The following is a 22479-nucleotide window of genomic DNA, read 5'->3' on the forward strand; positions in this document are numbered from 1 at the left end:
TTAGTTTGTGACATGCATTGCATTATAATACCAAAGCTGCTTAATTTCTAAAACAATGTCTTTATGAAAGAAGTCTTTATGCTTTTTATTTTTTGAACAAATTTACTGAATGTGACATTGTGTAATTTCAATAAGAATTGACACTAAATCAATATTAAATGGTATACAAGCAGTCGTTTGGTAGTGTAGAATATGTTACCAAAGTTTTTCAGCTTGTGCTTATCAGGACAAATGCATGAATGGCAAATTTCAAATGATTGCAGCAATTTATACTGCAGTCCTACTGATTGAATGGACCCAGTAACATTAGTGTGTTGCATTCACACAGGCACAAAATGTTAATAATACAGATAGCGTGACACATGCATTCTCAACAGTATGAGAATATGCATAAATACACAAGATGATGTACTAACCTAATATTTTGTTGTTTTTTTTTTTGTTAACATTATATCAAATGCAAATATTCATTTTGTCATCCCAAAATGAAATAATTCCATTCTGACTTCTTTACAGAACTGAAGCAAGGTATCAGACTGAAGTAACACCAATAACTGAGTTTTTAAATTTGAGTGTTCTATTTCTGTTAATCGAACTGGAAACCGTGGGAAATATTCGCTTTGAGGAAGGCACTCCCTCTGATGTATGGTATGGTGATAAACACAACATTCTTAGCAAAAGCCTTGTGTTACTTAATAACTACATTTCAAATATTATTTGGGGCAATAATAACAAAAGTGCTGAACAGAATCATTCCTAAACTCTTGCAACTTGAGGTAGATATGCTATTCCAAGCTAATGTTTGTACGATATATTTTAACGGGCTCCTTGGAATGACAGAATTTATTTGATCTTTAGTAGGATATGATATGCATTTGTACGTCAAGCCTCATTGAACTTCTCTAGTATTCCTGTTGTATTGCTCCTACTGAGTAATAGGTTTTCCAATGAGATGAGCTTTATACTCAATGGTATAGTATTGTTTTCAAAAAAAAAACAACAAATGAAAGAGCACTGCAGGTATTCATGATCCCAGAGCTAACTGAGCACTAAATATGGTCACTTTCAATTAAACAATGGGGGCTAAATTGTCAGACTCTGAAATCAGGCATGGGGATTGTGAAGTGTAATTAACCAGTGTCTGTTGTTTTGGATAGCATGCTGCTTGCTAATTTTCATGATTGATGCCGAGCAAAATAAGTTGCTGAATAGCAACACACCTAAGCTGGGGTCAAGGTTCATGCGAGGTAGCACCATTTCTGGTGATTCTGAAACAATTGAATATGACAATACCCTGAAACCGAATCTTCCTTCTTCCATCCTAATTCCTCTTCATCCCACAATTTCTCTTAATTTCAAACGACAGATATTTTGCTCCACCATACTTCACCACAACCGTTAGGCAATAGCTTAGAGGTGGGATCTGCGCATGGTGAGATACCGGGCAGCCAGGGTGTGGACGAAGGTTGGTGCAGGTACCAGCAAGGTCATTCAGGAGTTCTGAGAATTCAGCAGAGAATTTTGATGAGGCTTGACATTCTTGGTCCATTACCATGCCTGCCAGAAAGCCTTCATGCAGTGTCAAGAAGAATGGGGGAGTTCAGCACCAAATTGGCATGGGACCTTGTGCATTGCTTGGTGCCCACTTTTTCCAGTAGCCAGCCCAGAGCAACTAATTCTAGAAGACGTGCTTGAGTCCGCAGGATTTAGTCTCTGCATAATCTAGCTTCTTACATCTTCATTTTGCACATTCATTGACTCAAACCGGCATCTCATGGCTGGTTTTACAGCTTCTATTGCAGCATAAGTAGAAGCTATCAAATCTCTAGGTGTTGCAAAGGAAGCTTAAGCTTTCGTAAGGCAACATTGGCTTGTTGATTTGTGTAATGCAACATTGGCTTGTTGATTTGAGCAAGTTCAGACTGCTGTCATCATGGCTACAGATGCCAGTGTTCAAAGAGTTGGTTGGCATATCTGTTGATTCTTCCCATTTCAACTTTCTCCCTGTCTCTCTATTTGCCAACGTTACTAAAATGCCCGTTTATTTTTGTATGAAAACAAAGACATACTGTTGAAACTTTTTGTCTTGCACTCATCGGGACAGACACAAAAATGCCAAATTTCAAAGGGAACAACAATTTGTACTGCATGAGAAAAGGTGCTGATTGATGGATAGTTGACTCAGATTGGTTGAGTCATTGTTGAGACAAGACACCATGATCTGCTTGCTCTGCATGTATCTGTCACGTGTGTATTATGTGCATGCTATCCTCTTTGCCAGTGTGGTGTCCGGTACAGTTCACATCAAAATTGTACATATGCACTGCAGAAGCCATTTTGGAACCCTATGGGAACTCATCGCTCCAAAAAGGTAGCTGCTACTGAGCCCAATTTCATATCGTCGTTTTTTAAAATGACCTCTGTGCTGGTTTCTCCTTTGAAGGATTAAAATGAATAAATAGAATGCAAGTGATTATAATCCACTCCATATGTGTCTTTCATTATCATAGAATTTACAGAGCAGAAGGAGGCCATTCAGCCCATCGAGTCTGCACCGGTTCTTGGAAAGAGCACCCTACCCAAGGTCAACACCGCCACCCTATCCCCATAACCCAGTAACCCCACCCAACACCAAGGGTAATTTTGGACACTAAGGGCAATTTATCATGGCCAATCCACCTAACCCGCACATCTTTGGACTGTGGGAGGAAACCGGAGCACCCGGAGGAAACCCACGCACACACGGGGAGGATGTGCAGACTCCGCACAGACAGTGACCCAAGCCAGAATCGAACCTGGGACCCTGGAGCTGTGAAGCAATTGTGCTATCCACAAGGCTACCGTGCTGCCCCTTCATGTGGCAAGTGTTAATGGAAGAGCTACCAGTGCATACTGTGATGATGCTTCCACCTCCTTCAAACTCCTGAAAACACATAATTCTTACAAAAACAAAAGAAATGCTGGAAATACTTAACAGGTCCAGCGGTATTGGTGGGGAGCAAACAGAGTTAACATTTCCGGTCTGTGAATTAAATGAAAGGTCACCCACCTGGAATATTAACTCTGTTAGACCTGTTGAGTATTTACATCATTTTCTGTTTTTATTTCAGATTCCTTCATGTGCAGTATTTATATTTGTATCAGTTATGTAGATTGCCTGCCTGGTCAAAATCATCTTCCTTAACAGCCTTTTGAAGGCACGACCTATCTGCATTGCCCACCTATCTCTCCTTTGAATATAAAACAGAATGTATCCTTTGAACAAAAGTCCTCATGTTACAGATGGGCAATAAAATAATTAAACATACTTATACGGGAACATTGGGGCACAAAGTTCAATTAGGTACTGACAATTCTAGCCGATATACCTCCATGTTAATGGTGCATTGAAGTGCTGGTGGCCGCTTCCTACACAAGTCTTTGCTGATGATCGAGAGGAGTCTGATGAGGCAGTAATCGGCTGGATTAGGTTTATGCTTTTTGTGGATAGGGCATACTTAGGCAATTTGGCAGTGCCAACCTGGCACCTTGCCAGCTGGCAGTGCAACCTGGGCACCTTGGCAGTCCAACTTGGGCACCCTGACAGTGCCACCTGGGTGCCAGCCTGGCACTGCCAAATTGTCCAAGTATGCCCTATTCACAAAAAGCAGAAATCTAATCCAGCCGATTACTGCCTCGTCAGACTCCTCTCGATCATCAGCAAAGACGTATAGGAAGCAGACACCAGCTGGCAGTGCAGGGTGCCCAGGTGGCACTAGCAATGCCAGGGTACCACTCTGCCCAAAGGGCATGCACCTGGGGGCCTCAGAGTGCTCACCCAAGTCCTCCACGGGAAGGGGATAGATCCCACGCCTCGAGTAACTCGGGAATCTACACATTAAAGTGAGGCTAGCTGTCTCGCTTTAATATACAGATTTGCTAATAAGTGATCCTGTCCACAATGAGTGGGATTTACATCACAACATCTTGGAAGATTGCGTTAGACCTTGCGAAGCGTTGCAAGCTGGGTAGATCCCAGGAGCAGGGTCTCCGGCTTTTATCAGCGACGCTATGCCGTGGTGAGCTGCTTTTTGGGCGCAGCGTGGCCGATGGACCGAGCCCATTTTTTTGCCGTTTTACTATTTGCAGATTATTGGTAGTTTGCTTTTTGCAGTTTTATTTGTAACTTTGAAATTTATCATCAATTGTTTAACCACTTGTCCAATTTTATTAAAGATTTGTGATTTGTTGCTTTATTTCATTTGAGGCAAGATTTTTTACTCAATGAGCATTTGCTATTTTGACATTTCCCATCTGTCACATTTTTGTTTATGTATTGTTGTGCTAGTGTCACCTGGCTCTGGGACAGAATAAAATTATCAAATCCAACGTGAAGTCTTGATTTTCAAAAAAGAGTTTCATTAAGCTGACAAGTTTTTCTGGAGCTTTATGAGACTCGTCTGTCAGTAGATGGTTGCCGTAGTATTGCATGAAGCATAATATTAAAACAGCTTTTAAGTGCCAGTCATGCAAGACATAGAAGGCATTTATTTATATCAATCGATGCATATATAATTTAGTTAAATATTGTACAGGCAAGATGCTTTTTCTTGTAAGGCAGAATTTTACAATTTCAAAATTTCCAAGGAAGAATTAGTTTCCTGTGTTTCAAATTCAAATTGTTCTGCAAAAAATGTCTGTGGCATATTTTGAAATTATTTTATGGTAGCACAGGTTTGAATGAGTATCGCTAGCAAGGGGCACTTTGCCTCCCCCGCTAGCACAGGCCACAATCTCATTGGTACTCAATAAAGACAAAGACCTGACGGAATATGGATCATATAGACCCATTTCGCTGCTGAATGTGGATGCAAAAATATACGCAAAGGTCCTGGCTAAAAGGATGGAGAAAGCTGTACTGGAGGTGGTCGCTGAAGACCAAACGGGTTTTGCCGAGGGTAGGCAACTCACTGCGAACATCAGGCGGGCGATGAACGTAACAATACCACCCCCCCCCCCCCCCCCCCCCCCCCCAACTTCAATATCTCCTGAGGTACTGGAACAGTTTAGGCTAGGAGCAGGATTCACCGCCTGGGTGAGAGCCCTGTGCAAAGCTCCCAAGGCGAGCATTCGAACCAACACCACCAGCTCTGAATACTGCCAGCTACAAAGAGGCACAAGACAGGGATGCCCATTGTCCCCGCTCCTGTTTGCATTAGCAATCAAACCCCTGCCGATAGCCCTACGGGGCACGAAAAACTGGAAGGGCATCCAAAGAGGAGACAAAGAGCACAGAGTCTCATTCTATGCAAATGACCTGTTCCTGTACCTCTCAAAGCCACAGGAAGGACTGAAAGCAATCATGCAGATCCTAAAAGAGTTTGCAACCTTCTCAGGTTACAACTCAACCTGGGCAAAAGTGAGGCATTCCCAGTGAACCCAAATGGGGGAGGGACAGAGCTGGAGCGACTCCCGTTCAAAATAGCCAAAATCAGATTCCGATACCTGGGGTTCCAAATAGCCAGAAACTGGACACAGATCCACAAATGGAATGTGACCAGCCTGGTGGAGGAAGTCAAAAAGGACCTACAGAGGTGGGACGCACTCCCACTCTCCCTTCCGGGGAGAGTGCAGACGATCAAAATGAACGTGCTGCCGAGGTTCCTACGCCCAGAACCTAGATAATTTAATTATGGCATTTGTGTGGGGAGGGCAAGAATCCAAGAGTCCCCAAATCAACACTGCAAAGGAGGAAAATTAAGGGAGGCCTGGCACTGCAAAACCTGCAATATTACCACTGGGCAGCAACAGCGGAAAGAGTGTTGCAAAAACTCAACTCGGAGTGGGTACAGATAGAGGAGGCCTCCTGCAAGGGAACCACCCTCCGGGCCCTGGCCACGGCAGCATTCCCATCCGCCTCGGTGAAATACACATCGAGCCCCTGAAAATGTGGGGCCAACTTCGGGCTGACCAAAATGGCCCCCATCTGCGGTGACCACAGGTTCACGCCAGCCATGCTAGACACAACGTTTAAAAAATGGAGACAGGACGGGGGAATGCTGCCAGTAAGGGATTTCTACGTAGGGTACAGACTAGTGACCTTGAACAAACTGATGGAGGAATGGGAACTGCCGGCAGGACAGGAAATGAGACACTTACAAATAAAACACTTCTTCCGCAAAGAGACAGTAGGATGCCCCGGAGAGCACACTATTAGAGGACCTGTTGACCACGGACAGTAAGGAAGATATACGGACAGCTACTGGACATAGCCAGAACACCACTGGATGAGACCAGACGGAAATGGGAGGGCGAACTGAGGACAGAAGTGGGGTGGGGACTCTGGTGCCAATCACTGAGAGGGCCAACTCCACCTCGTCCTGCACAAGACTCGGCTTCATGCAGTTCAAAGTGGTACGCAAAGTGGTGCACACCTGACCAGAACCCGAATGAGCAGGTACTTCCCGGAGGTGGAGGACAAATGTGAGTGGTGCTAGTGCGGCCAACATCACCCACACGTTCTGGGCATGTCCCAAACTTGCTGGGTTCTGGACAACCTTCTCCGAGGCAATGTCCATGGTTGTGAGGGTGAAGCCATGCCCAAATGTGGCAATCTTCGGGGTATCAGAGCAGCCAGAGCTACACATGGGGAAGAGGGCCGACGGCCTAGCTTTCGCTTCCCTAATCGCACGCCGGAGAATCCTGCAATCAGCAGCACCACCCACAGCTGCAGCCTGGCTAGCTGATCTTACGGAATTTCTCCGAGTGTTGGAGGAAGTTCCTTACTGCATGGGGGCAATTTGTCAGTATGTTCCAAAACCTGTTTGAGGCGAACAACAGCCAGTAGAGGGGGAAACTGGAAGGATTAGAGATGGAAAAAACAAAAGACGAGGAATGCCAGGGGCGCACAACCCAGGGGGGAGGGGGGGAAAAGAAGGCAGAGTCTGAGACGGACAAAGAGGAACAACACTGGGGGGGTCAAAACCCGCCCCCCCCCCACTCATCCACAAGAAAAAACACGATGAAGCCGACAAAGGGAGAAGAGAAAGGTGGGCGTCAAAGCGGGGGGAGCAAGGAGAAGGGAAAGCGCACCCCCGATCGACCAGGGAAGATGGCAAGGGGGGAGACGGGGAGGGGTTAGGGAAAGGGGTGCTGTGGGGGGTGGGGGGGGGGGGGGGGGGAGGACACGCTAAACTAGACAGAAGCAATCTGTAAATAAAGTTACGTAAGACAAAAGCCTTTATTTTCCTTTACACTGTACAATAAATAAACACGAATGTCAATGTACATAATGTCAAAAATGCCAATAAAAGATTTTTTTAAAAAGGGTTTGAATGAGTAAACTTGGAACAAATGCGTGAAGATATAAACAAATATAATTTCCTCCTCTTGACAGGTTCACTTCCTGCTATGATGTGATCTTATCTCGATTTTGTGCTTGGGACTTCAAAAAACTTGGAGTGACGGGGTTAAAAATAAATCGCATAATCAGAGTTCACAATCGAATGCTAAGACTGAAATATGAGGATAAGATCCAATCTATTTTAAGCAAAGAAGGATCCACATACAAATCAGAGTGAGTTATATTTCCATGTTTTTCTGAGTAAACCTTTTAATTACATCCCTAACAAAGTTGCTTTGCAGAAACCCCCATCTAAATTAGAACAAAGCAATTCACAACACATCACTCTGAGAAAGAACTTCGGCTTTCACAGCCTCGCAATACCACAAAGCGTTTTACAGCCAATGATGTCATTCCGAAGTGTAGTCACTATTGTGTTGCAAAGAAACACATACAAAGATACTACAGCTCTGCCAAAGAGTAATCCAGGCTCAAAATGTGAGCTCTGTTCTCTCGCCACAGACGCTGTCAGACCTGCTGAGATTTTCCAGCATTTTCTGTTTCTGTTTCAGATTTGCAATAATTTTCTTTTATCTACATATTCTATGGGCGCAATTCTCCCATGCCGCGCTGTACCGGAGAATCGATGTTTACGCCATTTTCCCATGCGACGCTGGTCCGATGCCGTTCTCCCAACCGGCGGGAACAGCTTCATCGTGGTCTGCACCGCGCACTTCGGAGAATCCGCCGAGAGGGCAATCAAGGCGCTTCACACAGGCCCCCACTGTTCTCCGGCCCTGATGGGCCGAGCGGCCACTACGACACGACAGGTTCCCGCCGGCGCCGTCCACCCCTGGTCGCTGCCGGCGGGAACCCTGCGGGAACGCTGGGGGGGCGGCCTGTGGGGCAGGGAGGGGGCTCCTTCACCGGGGGGGGGGGGGGGGGGGGCATCCGATGGGGCCTGGCCCGCGATCGGGGCCCACCGATCGGGCCTACCTCCCCAGAACACTGGCGCCATGTTGGTGAGGGGCTGCCCCCTGTCTATGGCCAGAATAGGTTGTGCCCGGGCCCTGTTCGTGCCGTTGTGAAACGCAACGGTGTTCACGACGGCGCAAACACATAGTCTCCATTTTGGAGAATCGCGCCCAATGTTTTTTTTACAGTGTAAGCAGACTAAGATGCCTTTAATAACTGTCCTTCCAGGTGAATGTGACCATGTTTATTATCTGGGGTGTTTGCTTAGGTTTTGGTGACTGCTAAGGCTGATCTGCACCTGGAAAGTTTTGCTGTAAATAGGACAGGATAGCATAGATTGAGAGTTTTGGGCAAGTTGATGGCTCAGGATTTTTTCTCTAATAACCCTCATGAGGCCCACAGGGATAACCTAATCAATCTCCCCACGGGACTCGTGGAATACGTGTTTCCCCGCTAGTGGGCAGAGTCCCACCCAGCTGGGGCTCATAATTATCTTGCATAAAGGCCGGCCTGGACAGGGACCGGCATGATGGTAGTCCCGACTGAACTGATGCAGAGTGTATTTTACGCTGTAGCTGTAGTTTCTTTTGGCCGTGAATAAACTACTTGGCCTCCTGGTCTTCATACTGGCGACAGGGTGAAAAACTGTGATTAAGAGTCAGGGTGTTCCAGCCGCACCGGGATATTGCCATGCACTGTTTGACAGAATTTTGAAAAATGCCGCGCTTTGGAAAGTTAGTGGCCTTCGATGCAGACCTGGAAGATTGGGCCGAATACGCTGAGCGAATGAGGTACTTTTTCCAGGCTAACAACACCGGTGGAGAGGACCGACAGAATGTAATCCTCCTGACTGCCTGCGGGGCCCCAACCTTCGGCATAATTAAAAACTTACGTACCCGACTGCCCCGTTTCAAAGTCCTTTGGTGAAATGGTGGAATTGATATCTAACCATTATGAACAAAACTGTCTATGATTATGCAACGGTACTAATTCAATACAGCTCTGTGTGGACTCCAGGGGAGTCAGTTACAGACTTTCTGACTCTACCTAACTCTAACACTAGATTTAGAGGAGATGTACGAGGCAAGTGTTTTACACAATGGGTAGTGGGTGCCTGGAACTCGCTGCCGGAGGAGGTGGTGGAAGCAGGGACGGTAGTGACATTTAAGGGGCATCTTGACAAATACATGAATAGGATGGGAATAGAGGGTTACGGACCCAGGAAGTGTAGAAGATTGTAGTTTAGTCGGGCAGCATGGTCGGCACGGGCTTGGAGGGCCGAAGGGCCTGTTCCTGTGCTGTACTTTTCTTTGTTCTTTGTTCTTTACCCCAAAGGCTGGCTGAGCATTGCAAGTTTGGTCCATCCTTTTCGGAGATGTTAAGGGACTGTTTGCTGTGTGGGATTAATAATGTGGCCACTCAGAGAAAGTTGATGGCAGAGCCTACTGGACTTGAAGAGAGCCATCGAGCTAGCCCTGTCCTGTGAGAAGGGGGTTTAGGAACTCCAAAGGTCTGTTGGCTATAGTGTCCATAGTGTTGGTTGACCCCCGTACAGAAATGCAGCGCCCTCCCAGGGCAGTGCTCTTATGAGCAGATCATGACCAAAACAGCAACCACCTGTGCAATATCGCGTCCGAACTTGATGGCCAAGTGGCACCTCATTATACCTCCCCAGAGGACAACGGCGAGTACCAGCGACATTGCCAAGCACGGCAGCCAAGGCCAGCAGAATCGGCAAAGAACATGCCGCCCTAGGCAGACAATAAGGTCACCTCAAGCCAGACCCTTGCATGTGGCCCACCCGGAGGAGGATACTAGTTACAGCTGAATTGTATCACAACCCCTAAAGTGGCACCGATTCAGATCAAACTGTAGGTAAATAGACACCTTCTACTAATGGAGATAGACACAGGGGCGCTATCAGTCAGCAGACCTTCTGCTGGTTTCACACCGGAATCAGGCCATTAAGTCTGCACGATATCAAGGCCAAAGTGGCACCATATACCGGGGAACCCCTGAACATTTTTGGAACCACCGTGACCTCAGTGACCCACGGGCAGCAGACAGTCTGTCTGCCGCTAATAGTGGTACAGGGACCGGGATCCAATCTGTTGGGTTGTGATTGGCTGCAAATGCTCCACTTTGACTGGCAGCAGATTTTCCGATGGACACCAACCGCTTCTACAAGGTCCTCAAGAGGTATCTGGAAATATTCCAGGAGGAAGTATTCCAGGAGGACCTGGGTAAAATAAAAGGGGCCAAAGTGCGCATTTATGTCAACCTGGAGGCCCAGCCCAAATACGTCAGAGCACAACCGGTCCCCTACACCAGTGTTTTTCAAACTTTTTTTCCGGGGACCCATTTTTACCAACCGGTCAACCCTTGCCGGCCGACTATCGTGACCCACCATTTTCGCTTACCTTTTAATACGACAGGTGAGCCTGCTTGGTCCACACAATCTCACTTGCTTTGTCATTCAATGTTACATTTCTGTATGGGTTGTTCATCAGCGGTCCTGGATCTCACACCACCACTGCTTTGTCCTGTTGTGGATTCTCCTGAACAGCTCACACCAGCACCGCTTTGTCCTGTTGTGGATTCTCCTGAGCCACTCTCTCCAGCAGATTTAGTTGCGAGATCCTGGCCTGTTTGTGTCTCTGGCCCTCTCTTCTTTATTACAAAGCAATCCATTTTAAATTTTACAGTCCTGTTGCTTGTTTGCTGCTGACAAAATGGAGGAATCGCAATCGCACCCAGAGCACATGACTTGTTCTCTGCCGTCGTTTCAGGCAGGAAGACTGCATTGAATTTTTTTTAAAACTTCTCCTGGGTTAGCGCGCTGACGTGAGGACGAGGTGGTGTTTCTTGCTAGACTCTGGGCATGCGCACTGATGAGCGGACACGAATGCGCAGTGCGCCTGCATTCTGAAAGCCTATCGCGGCTGTCATTTTTAAAGCCGGTTGCAGCCGACATTTTTAAAAGCCGGCCGCTGAGGCTGTTGCGCATTAATTTCCGCCATCGGGAATGCCCGGTGTTGAAGTCGGATAATTCGATTTGCTCCTGCAGTGATTATAAAATGACTGTGAACAGCCTCCCATCTGGACCTATATCCCATGCCGCGTGTGGAGGATTTGTACGTGAAACTGGCTGAGGGCCACTCGTTTACAAAACTGGATCTGAGAAACGCATAGCTCCAGTTGGAACTGCACATCACATCTTGAGAGTACATGACCATAAATACCCACAGGGGTCTATATGAGTATACTCGACTCCCCTTCGGGGGTCTCTTCTGCTTGTGCAACATTCCAAGAGAGCAATGGAACGCATCCTCCAAAGTAGCAGTATGCCTGGATGACATGCTCATTACAAGGGCACTGAGAAGGAGCATTTAGACAATCTGGGCAATTCACCCAAGCGGGTGTCTGCCTGAAGAGAGGCAAATGTGTCTTTCAGTCGAAGGCAATCTGGGCTGCCGCATGGACAAAAGTGGCTTGCACCCAGTGGACGAAAAGGCCATAAAGTAGGGCTCCGACACCAGAAAACATGGGCAAATTGAGGTACTTTTTGGGGCTCATAGATTATTATGGGAAGTTTATCCTGAATTTGGCCACCCTGCTGGCAACTCTTCGTGCCTTATTAAAGAAGAATCAAAAGTGGCCTCGGGGTGCTCCACAAGAGAAGGCATTTGCTAGGATGAAGAGACCGCTGTTATCCTCCCAGCTGTTGACCCATTATGATCCTTCCTGGCTGCTCGTCATCACGTGTGATGCCACCCCATATGCCATCAATGGGACGATGGCATGGAACACCCTATAGCGTTCTCTTCCAGAACTCTGGCAGATGCAGAGTGCTGCTACACCCAGAGAGAGAAAGAAGGCCTGTCCATGATATATGCAGTGAAAAAATGTAATCAGTATGTCTACTTGCAGCATTTTTTTCATCATCCCGGCTGTTTAGCACAGGGCTAAATCGCTGGCTTTGAAAGCAGACCAAGGCAGGCCAGCAGTACGGTTCAATTCCCGTAACAGTCTCCCCGAACAGGCGCCGGAATGTGGCGACTAGGGGCTTTTCACAGTAACTTCATTTGAAGCCTAATTGTGACAATAAGCGATTTTCATTTAATTTAATTTAATTTTCATTTCATAAACCTTTGCTTGATCCGTTCAAGGAGGACAACGGGAGTCCCCTTGGCCTCGGCCTGAATCCAGCACTGCTCCTTATTACTAGCGGCGTTTCAGCATCGCCCGGGGTTGCAAATAGCACATGCTGACGCCCTCAGTCGTCTCCCACTGCCTGTGAACCTGCCTCTCTTCCAGTGACAGACAAAGTAATGGCGACACTCAACTTCATGAATGCGCTGCCAGTGACAGCTGCACAGATTCATACGTGGACGAAGAGAGATTCCCACACTGGGGAAACTTTGCCACAGAGATTACAGGGAACCCGCCCCCTGGGCAGCCCTACATTCTGAAGCAGCAGGGGCTTAGTGTGGAGAAATGCATCCTCCTATGGGAAACACGCATGGTCATCCCGTGGCCAGGTCAAGAGTTGAACCTACAGGTCTTGCATAGTGGACACCCAGGGGATTCGAAGATGAAGATGCTGATGAGGAGATTTATCTGGTGGCCAAGGATCAATGGCGACATCAAGAGTGTGGTAAAAAGGTGCCCAGCACTTTAGCAGCACCAGAAGCTCCCTCCGTTGGCCTCGCTTCATCCCTCGGAATGGCCAGGCCGCCTGTGGGTGACTTTACATGCTGACTTTGCTGGACCTATTGTGGGTTCCATGTTTCTGGTCCTTGTATACACCCACACGAAGTGGCTGGTGTCATAATATCCACGCATGTATATAATGAAGTGCAGACAGGCAGTGATTGACACACAGGATGACCAGTAAGCACACAGCACAGTGTAGCCAATCACCAGACAGGACACCACCACTATAAAGCCAGAGGGCGCTAGGTTTCCAGCTCTCTCTCGACCCAGCTACTGAGACAGTCAGAGACAACAAGCTAGCACAGTGCAAACACCATGCAGTAGCTACTAAGTCTGGTCAGATTAGTACAAGGTCTCCAGTCAGTTCAGTATAGTGTCGACCCACAGTTAAATATGTATGTTAGTTCTATCGTTCAATAAAACCGTGTTGGATCTTCTACAGTGTTAGAGGTCTGTTTCTCGCATCGCTGCATCAAGTGCAGTCCACACCGAACCGACCTGCCTAACACATCAGCTGGATGTGCATCAGATAACCTCCACCACCTTGAGAGCCATTATTAAAAAATTACGGCATGCGTTTAATACCCACGGGATACCAGAGATACTAGTCACAGATAACGGGACCCCATTCATGAGCGAGGAGTTCTTAGCATGTATGCATGCCGATGGGATAGGCACATCCAGACCACCCCGTGCCACCTGTCCTCTGATGGCTTGACAGAGCAGGTGGTTCAAACATTTAGATGATGCATGTGGAAGCAGTCCACTGAATGTCTGAGGGATTGAATTTAAGAGCCGTGAGGTGATGATGCAGCTGTACAAAACTTTGGTAAGGCCACATTTGGAGTACTGTGTACAGTTCTGGTCGCCTCATTTTAGGAAGGATGTGGAAGCTTTGGAAAAGGTGCAAAGAAGATTTACCAGGATGTTGCCTGGAATGGAGAGTAGGTCTTACGAGGAAAGGTTGAGGGTGCTAGGCCTTTTCTCATTAGAACGGAGAAGGATGAGGGGCGACTTGATAGAGGTTTATAAGGTGATCAGGGGAATAGATAGAGTAGACAGTCAGAGACTTTTTCCCCGGGTGGAACAAACCATTACAAGGGGACATAAATTTAAGGTGAAAGGTGGAAGATATAGGAGGGATATCAGAGGTAGGTTCTTTACCCAGAGAGTAGTGGGGGCATGGAATGCACTGCCTGTGGAAGTAGTTGAGTCGGAAACATTAGGGACCTTCAAGCAGCTATTGGATAGGTACATGGATTACGGTTAAATGATATAGTGTAGATTTATTTGTTCTCAAGGGCAGCACGGTAGCATTGTGGATAGCACAATTGCTTCACAGCTCCAGGGTCCCAGGTTCGATTTCGGCTTGGGTCACTGTTTGTGCGGAGTCTGCACGTCCTCCCCGTGTCTGCGTGGGTTTCCTCCGGGTGCTCCGGTTTCCTCCCACAATCCAAAGATGTGCGGGTTAGGTGAATTGGCCAATGATAAATTGCCCTTAATGTCCAAATTGCCCTTGGTGTTGGGTGGAGGTGTTGAGTTTGGGTAGGGTGCTCTTTCCAAGAGCCGGTGCAGACTCAAAGGGCCGAATGGCCTCCTTCTGCACTGTAAATTCAATGATAATCTATGATTAATCTAGGACAAAGGTTCGGCACAACATCGTGGGCCGAAGGGCCTGTTCTGTGCTGTATTTTCTATGTTCTATGTTCTATGTCTGGATACATGACTAGTGAGCTTCCTGTTACATTACTGGACTATGCCGTATGTCACGACGGGGGTAGTGCCGGCAGAGCTATTGATGGACCGGCCCCTCCGAGCCCGCTTGAGTCTGACGTTTTCAAGCCTTGGCGGAATTATCATGACCATAAGACATCTGGGAGATGTTTCCTGAATTTCAATGATTGTGTCCATTGGCTCCAAGGAATTGAGTTGGAGAAAACATGGTCAGAACCTGAGAGAAGACCGTATGTAAACACCACCTCAAGGGCAGAGGGCCCACCTCAGAGGAAATTGCACCAGAGATGTCTGTACCTCCACTGCCTTTGGGACCACTATATAATCAAGGGGTGCAACTCGCCGTGGCCCAACATCCGGACCATCAGGATGATGTTGACTCTGGCTCGGAGATGAACACGGAAGCATCCGCACTCATGGACGATGCGGGGCCGGAGTCGAACACCTGGCAGTGTCCCTCCGTCATCCGTCTCGGAAACGGTGATCAGCGAATCGCTACACGCCTCCTGACCCAGACCCACCAGTGGCAGAAGCACAACCGCGTGCAAAGTGGCAAAGAAGGCCTTCTCAGATGGCTACTGAAGAGGGACTTCTTTTGGACTTTGGGGGGGGGGGGGGGGGTGGTGGCAGCGAAGGGCTGGCGTAATACCCCCACGAGGCCCACAGGGAATACACTATTAAATCTCCCTATGGAACTTGTGGTATATATATGAGCTTCTCCGCTAGTGGACGCCCAGCTGGGGCTCATAATTATCTAATATAAAGGCCGACAGGGACTGGCATGTTGGTGGTCCCAACTGGACGGATACTGTGTGCATTGTAACGGCAGCTTCCTTTGACCATGAATAAACTAGCGTTTACTTGACTACTCTGCCTCCTGTGTCTTTATACTTTCGTTGTGTTTTCTCTCTGCTTTCAAAAGAAGCTACACTATGGTTATGGCAGGTGTGGTGGCCTGGGCAAGTTTCTCCCAGGACTGTTGATATCAGAATTCTTAAATGAAGCCTTCAAATTGTCCTTTTAGCACTTCCTTTGCCATGATCGTGCACTCCAGACTTAAGCTCAATAGAAGATTTGCTTTAGTAAACGAGTATCAGGTATTCTGGCTACATGACCAGCCCATCTCAGTTGTGACCGTCTCAATATGGTGGGATGCTTGGCGGTACGCGCACAGTGGTTAGCACTGCTGCCTCACAGGGCCAGGACCCGGATTCAATTCCAACCTCGGGTCACTGTCTGTATGGAATTTGCACTTTCGCCCCACGTCTGCATGGGTTTCCTCCAGGTGCTCCAGTTTCCTTCCACAGTCCAAAGATGTACAGGTTAGGTGGATTGGCCATGCTAAATTGCCCCTAAGTGTCCAAGTGTTAGGTGGGACTATGGGGATAGGGAGGGAGATTGGGCTTAAGTGGGATGCTCCTTCAGAGGGTCGGTGCAGACTTGATGGGCTGAATGGCTTCCTTCTGCATGTAGGGATTCTATGATTCTATGCCAGCTCAGGTGGGCACCTCAGCACCTAGTATTTTGCCCTGCTATCTGATCTCGAGAAGCTTCTGAAGACAGCTGAAGTGAAAATGGTTAAGCTTCTTGGCATGACACTTGACAGTTCATCTCTCGCACGTGTACAGCAGAGTAGGCAGGACTATTGCCGTATGGGCTTTCAGTTTGGGAAGCAAACTTGCCTCTCTTTGTTCCCAGACTGATGTTCAGAGTCTTCAAAAGACTACACTTTGTCGTGGCCATTCCTGTATGTGTCTCATCATCAATAGGGACAGCTTGAGATAGTGTGATGCCGAGATAAGTGAACCCATCCTCTACTGACAGGTTCTGATCATGGATGGAAACGCTAGACTTGAGACAGGACTCTTTTGCAGCAGTCTGGCACATTGGTTTTCTTGTGCTGATCATAACTTGTCTCATTCATTGGCGAACAAGTCTATGCTATGTTACATGTCAGCTCTGGACCGGCAGCTAGTGCAGAGTCATCGGAAATTGCATTGTATGTCCTTAGAGACCTTGGTCTTTGCCTGGAGTCATCTCACATTGATCAGTTTCCCACCATGGCTCTTTGCAGGAGCAACTCTGCTAGTTCTGCTGCCCTGCCCTTTCCGTGAAGCCATGGAATATCTAATTTCAATCACCATCATGGAAAACATTGGAGAAAATGGCAGAGAAAGACATGCTGAAGATGGTTGGTGTTGGCATGGAGGAATGGGTCAGAAAATTTGCCATCATCTAGGATGCACGTGGGCATGCTGTTATGGAACTGTTGAACCATTGTGATGAATTTCTCAGAGCGAAATTGTTCTCCTTGAGAGAAAGATCAAGAACAGAGGATACCGATTTATTGGCAGGAGAACCAATAGTGACATGAGGACAACCTTTTTTAAGCCCGAGTGTAGTTGAGGCATGTTAAATCATGGTTTTCAAAAGGAAATTAGACAAACACCTGAAGGGAAAATTTGTACATGGCTTCAAGGAAAGGGCAGGGCAGCAGAACTAGCTGAGTTGCTCCTGCAAAGAGCCACAATGGCCTCTGTCATGTAATAATGTCTTATTTCAGTGCTTTTCATTGACCATTTCTTTTTTGTGCACATGTAAATTTAGCCCTTCTACATTAATTACTTTTTTTTTTCTACTTTTAACTGATTAAAAGGTGCAAATTACACCCTTCCATTTTCTCCTCATTTCCCCAACAATAACCACAGCTATAATGTTTGTTGGCAAACTGTAGATACAAACTGTGAAAACAGTAGTGGCGCAAGAGGAAAAAGTACTGAGAATTATTCAAAATTAATTCCACACTTTTTAACTTTAGGTCGAAGCTGACATAAAAGAGAGCTAAAATCCTGACTGGGTGTCTATTGAATGAGTTTGGAGGTTTTAACCATAGATTTGCCTGCTACAAATCTCATTTAATAACAGAATAATATTGCTTTTTCAGATAAATGACTGTGTACTGAAATCAACAATTTCTGTCCCTTAGAAACTACAGTAAGCATCTGGAATACCTGTTTTATGTATGTGATCCAGAATTATCCACAGAACAGAATGAAGTTCTACAGATTCTTGAGGGTGGGTTCAAAAAAGCAGAAGTGTATCGGGTATGTACTTGAGTTCAGTAAATTAAATAAAAACTTAAAGTTTCAGGAATAAGATCGTGTGGACAAATGGTTGTTTGAAATATTTAATTCGCTGCCTCATATAATGCAAGAATGGGGGGTGGGGGGAGGGGGGTGATGAGAAGGAGAAGTGGAATAATGGCCTGCAACTTCCAAGCTTCAGGAAGCCGTAATTGGGGGTACCCCGAAGATGACATACAGCCAAACAAAAGTTACAATGCAGAAAGAGGCCATTCAGCCCATCGCTTCTGTGCTGGTAAAAATAGGAACTAGGTGCTTTAATGCCCTGGAAGACCCACAATTCCCACTCGGGAAGTCCCCAGGGAAAGATTGCTAGCAATTGCTCGGAAGGTTCAAACTTCTGTTGGGCAATTGTGCTGCAAACAGAAACAGTATGATTTAAATCACAAACTTTGGATGGTTCTGACTGTCTTGCAGTGACAGTTACTCAGGAAATGTTAGAAGAATCAAAACCACCCCTAACTTCCCACAGAACTCACTCCGGCCTATCCTGACCACTTGACTCCTCCTTCACTGACCACACTCCGACTGACCACTTGACCCCCACCCACTGACCCCCCCCATGTTGATCACCCCATCCATCCACAACCACCTGACCCCCAGGCTGCGCACCCAACCCCCTTGACTGACCCACGCCCCAATTGACAACCCAATCCCACCCCCCCCACTGAGTACTTGATTTCCTCCCTGCGACCAACCACACAACCGCCCCTTGATTGACCTTACCCACATCTCGCAACTCCCATTCCCCCCACTCTGATTGGTGAAGGTATTGCCCTGAGGAATGAACCAGGGCATGGCTGTAGCTTATTTTATTTGGTTAAAAACTGTCACAATATGTGTACATGTTCTTTCTGTCTGCAAATGAGGGGGTCCTGTGTATTAATATATGTAGCTTCTAGCACAAGTAAGAGAACCACACTGCAAGCCTGACTGATATTCTTAAATTGGTTGCCAGTATAATTTTTAGCATGTTCAGGATTGTTTAGCAAATGTTTCCAATCGCAGAATCATATTTAATGTTGGACACTGTGTTTTGAGTATTACTGCCACAGGTTGGTTGGGTGTGATTAGTACGGTGTCCATTGAAAACAGCTGAAGGGTCTTGCTGTTTGATACAATGTGCCAGTCTTTGGTACGTACAGCCTACATACTGAGAATCACACCAGCACTGGAAATCATATACCACATTACTCATTTGAGTGATAGACAGAACCTCCTTTTGGCTTGACGGCAGCAACCTGTTAGTGGCGAATACCAGTTGTGCTGCTACTGCATTGTAGCAGTGTTAAATGGCTAGCTTCACCTGGTGCTCAAATTTTTGAGATACCTTACCCTTCCAGAGTAATCTGAGATAAACTGGGCACATTTCAGGACTGAATGTGGCAGCCTTGGGCCCACTCCTGAGTTTTTATTTAAGTAATTTTTAGTGCAATAATATTAATTGCATTCTAGAAAGACGATGTTAGCACAATTGAATAGAACCATTTCTTTCCAGAAGTCTGAAAACAAACTCAGGCATTACTGTATACAAAGTGAAAATGACCCAAAGATTTGTACACAGCATCACCCTCAAAAATGGAAGCGTTATCTGTCAAGCTCTGTCATTTTACCTTGATTGTCATTGTTAGTCCCTCAAAACAAGGATGACTTCTGCCAGGCTTTATGATTTGTGTGTCCTCAGCTGAGTCAAGCCAAACCTGGAGCCACAGTTCTTTGGGCAGAGGAGAAAAGAGTTGTCGTGAAGAAGAGGGGGTCCTCGAGCCTCTGTTCTGCTTTCTAACCTAATATTATTACTTCCACAGCAGAGTTTATGCGGTCAGTTTCTGACTGTGTTCCAGCTTGTTGGATGATGGGCTACCACATGGCATTCAAGTCTCACTGCCAAATAAACGGCGGTGACAACAACTGATTTTTAGACTAAAGCCATTGCCCTGTTTTGGAGGTCTCTGTTGTTGAAGACCTGGTTGTGCAATCTTTGGACGGCTGCACTGGCGCAGCTGATTTTGTGCTGGATCTCCTGTTTGATGGTGATGTTTTGAGATAGGGGAAGTATTCAATGACTTCTATACTCTCTCCATCAATAACAATGATGAAGGTACTTGTCCAGGGTGAGGCTAGTGGTGAATTTTGATCTTGCTAATGTTGAGTGAGAGGCCAACCCTTTAGAGTTGAAGAAGGTGGTCTGAATGTCATTTGCAGTGGGGTCACAACTGCACAGCTGTTGGCATATTGTTATTTACAGCGCAGAAGGAAGCCATTCTGCCCATTGAGTCTGCACCAGCTCTTGGAAAGAGCATCCTACCCAAGCCCACACCTCCACCCTATCTCCATAACCCAGTAACCCCACCTAACATTAAGGGCAATTTTGGACACTAAGGGCAATTTAGCATGGCCAATCCACCTAACCTGCACATCTTTGGACTGTGGGAGGAAACCAGAGCACCCGGAGGAGAATGTGCAGACTCCGCATAGACAGTGACCCAAGCCGGTAATTGAACCTGGGACCCTGGAGCTGTGAAGCAATTGTGCTAACCACTATGCTACCGTGCTGCCCAAAACCACACAGGCCTGCTCCGCCATTCAATAAGATCATCGCTGATCTGATTGTGGCCTCAGTCCCACATTCCGCTTACTCCAATAAGATTTGGCTCCCTTGCCTTTCAAGAATCTATTAGCCCTGCCTTAAAAATATTAATTGCCTGCCTCCACCGCCCTCCGTGGAAGAGAGTTCCAAAGATTCACAACAAAATTCGGCTTATCTCCATCTTAAATGAGGGCCCCTTATTTTTAAACTGTATCCCCTAGTTCTGATCTCTCCCACAAGGGGAAACATGCTTTCAACATCTGTCAAATCCCCTCAGAATCTTCTATGGTTCAATAAGATCACCTCTCAACCTTCCAAACTCCAATGGATACAGATCCAGTCTGTGCAACCGTTCCTCGTGGATAACATCTCCCCCCTCCCCACCCCATCACAGGTATCAGCCGATCTGAATTGCTAATGCATTCATATCTTTTCTTAAATAAGGTGACTAAAACTGTACGTTGTATTCTAGATGTGGTCTCACCAATGCCCTTTGTCACTGCAGTAACACAAATTCCCCTTGCAATAAACACCAATATTCCATTTGCCTTTCTAATAACTTGCAGTACCGGGATACTAATGGTTCATATGTCCAGGTCCCTCTGTATCTCAGGAATTTGTAATCTCTCTCATTTTAAATAACATTTTACTTTTCTATTCTTCCTGCTAAAGTGAACTAGTCCATGCCTTCATATTTTCCCACATTATAGACCATCTGCAACGTACCTATTTATGTCCCTTTGCAGACTCCTTGGCAAGCTTTTTACAGCCATTCCGGCCGGGTGCATAAAACTGGAAACTCCATTGACAATGGTGGGATCAGAAGATTCCACCGTTGGCCAATTATAGGGCACCTCCACCGCTGCAAAACACTTGGTGGGAGGCATGGAAAATCCCACCCTGTATGTCATCTTAGCAACTTACTTTCCTACCTATCTTTGTGTCATCAACAAATTTAGCAGCCATACATTTGGTCCCTTCGTCGAAGTCATTTATATGAATTGTAAATAGTTGAGATCCCTGAATAGCCTCCTGTGATACTCCACCGTTTTGCCTACCTGAAAAAGACATCTTTATCCCTACTTTCTTTCTCATATCTAATCAATCTTTTATCCATAGTGATATGTTAACCCCTGCACCATGAGTTCTTATTTTGCTCAGTATCCTTTGATGTGGCGTTTACCAAATGTCTTTTGGATACCGAAGTGCAGTTCATCCACCGGTTCCCCTTTATCCATATTGCTTGTTACTTCCTCAAAGAACTCCAATAAATTAGTCAAACTTTTGATTTTCCTTTCACGAAACCATTTGACTCTGTTTGATTTGAATTGAGAATTTCTAAGTGCCCCTTTATAACCTTTTTAATAATGGATTGCAACAAATTCCCCACAACATATATTAAGCTAACTGGCCTGTATGCTTCTGCTTTCTGTCTCCTTCCATTCTTGAACAGAGGAGTCACATTTAGTAGTTTCCAATCTGGAGTTTTGCAGAATCTGGGGAATTTTGAAAATTTAAACTATATAGTAGCCACTTCTTTTACGATCCTAGCATGAAGTCCATCAGGACCAGAGGACTTGTTAACTTTTAGTTCTCATAGTATTCTTAGTACCCTTTCCCTGTTGATTGTAATTGTTTTAAGTTCCTCCCTCCCTTTCACCTCCTGAGTCACAATTATTCCTGGGATGTTATTTGTATCATCTACAGTTAAGACAGATGCAAAATATCTGTTCAGTTCACCCGCCATTTCCTTATTATCCATTATTAATTCCCCAGACTCACACTCTTGAGGACCAACGCTCACTTTGCTTGCATTTTTTCTTTTAAATAACTAAAGACTCTTGCTATCTGTTTTTATATTTTGAGCTAGTTTTCTCTCTTGTGCTCTGATTTCTTCCTCCTTATTAATCTTTTAGTCATTCTTTGTTGTTTATATTCTGTCCAACCTTCTGACCTGCCACTCAACTTTGTGGAATTATATGCTTTTTTTCAATTTATTTTGA

General features: G+C 46.1%; 1 protein-coding gene across 6 annotated transcripts in view; it reads left to right on the forward strand.

Moving 5' to 3' along the window:
* lrrc9 (leucine rich repeat containing 9) overlaps positions 1–22479 on the forward strand; it is a 389985-nt gene that overhangs the window by 110616 nt on the left and 256890 nt on the right. For all 6 annotated transcript variants that reach the window (XR_011938366.1, XM_072491694.1, XM_072491713.1 and 3 more), the window contains exons 10-12: positions 517–648; positions 7376–7555; positions 17733–17850. Coding sequence is in view for 5 of the 6 variants with exons in the window: in XM_072491694.1 (XP_072347795.1) it covers positions 517–648; positions 7376–7555; positions 17733–17850 (430 nt within the window). In the remaining variant the exon portion in view is untranslated. The remainder of the gene's footprint in view (positions 1–516; positions 649–7375; positions 7556–17732; positions 17851–22479) is intronic.

The sequence above is a fragment of the Scyliorhinus torazame genome, chromosome 2 (genome assembly GCF_047496885.1).
Source record: "Scyliorhinus torazame isolate Kashiwa2021f chromosome 2, sScyTor2.1, whole genome shotgun sequence".
NCBI classification, from domain to species: domain Eukaryota; kingdom Metazoa; phylum Chordata; class Chondrichthyes; order Carcharhiniformes; family Scyliorhinidae; genus Scyliorhinus; species Scyliorhinus torazame.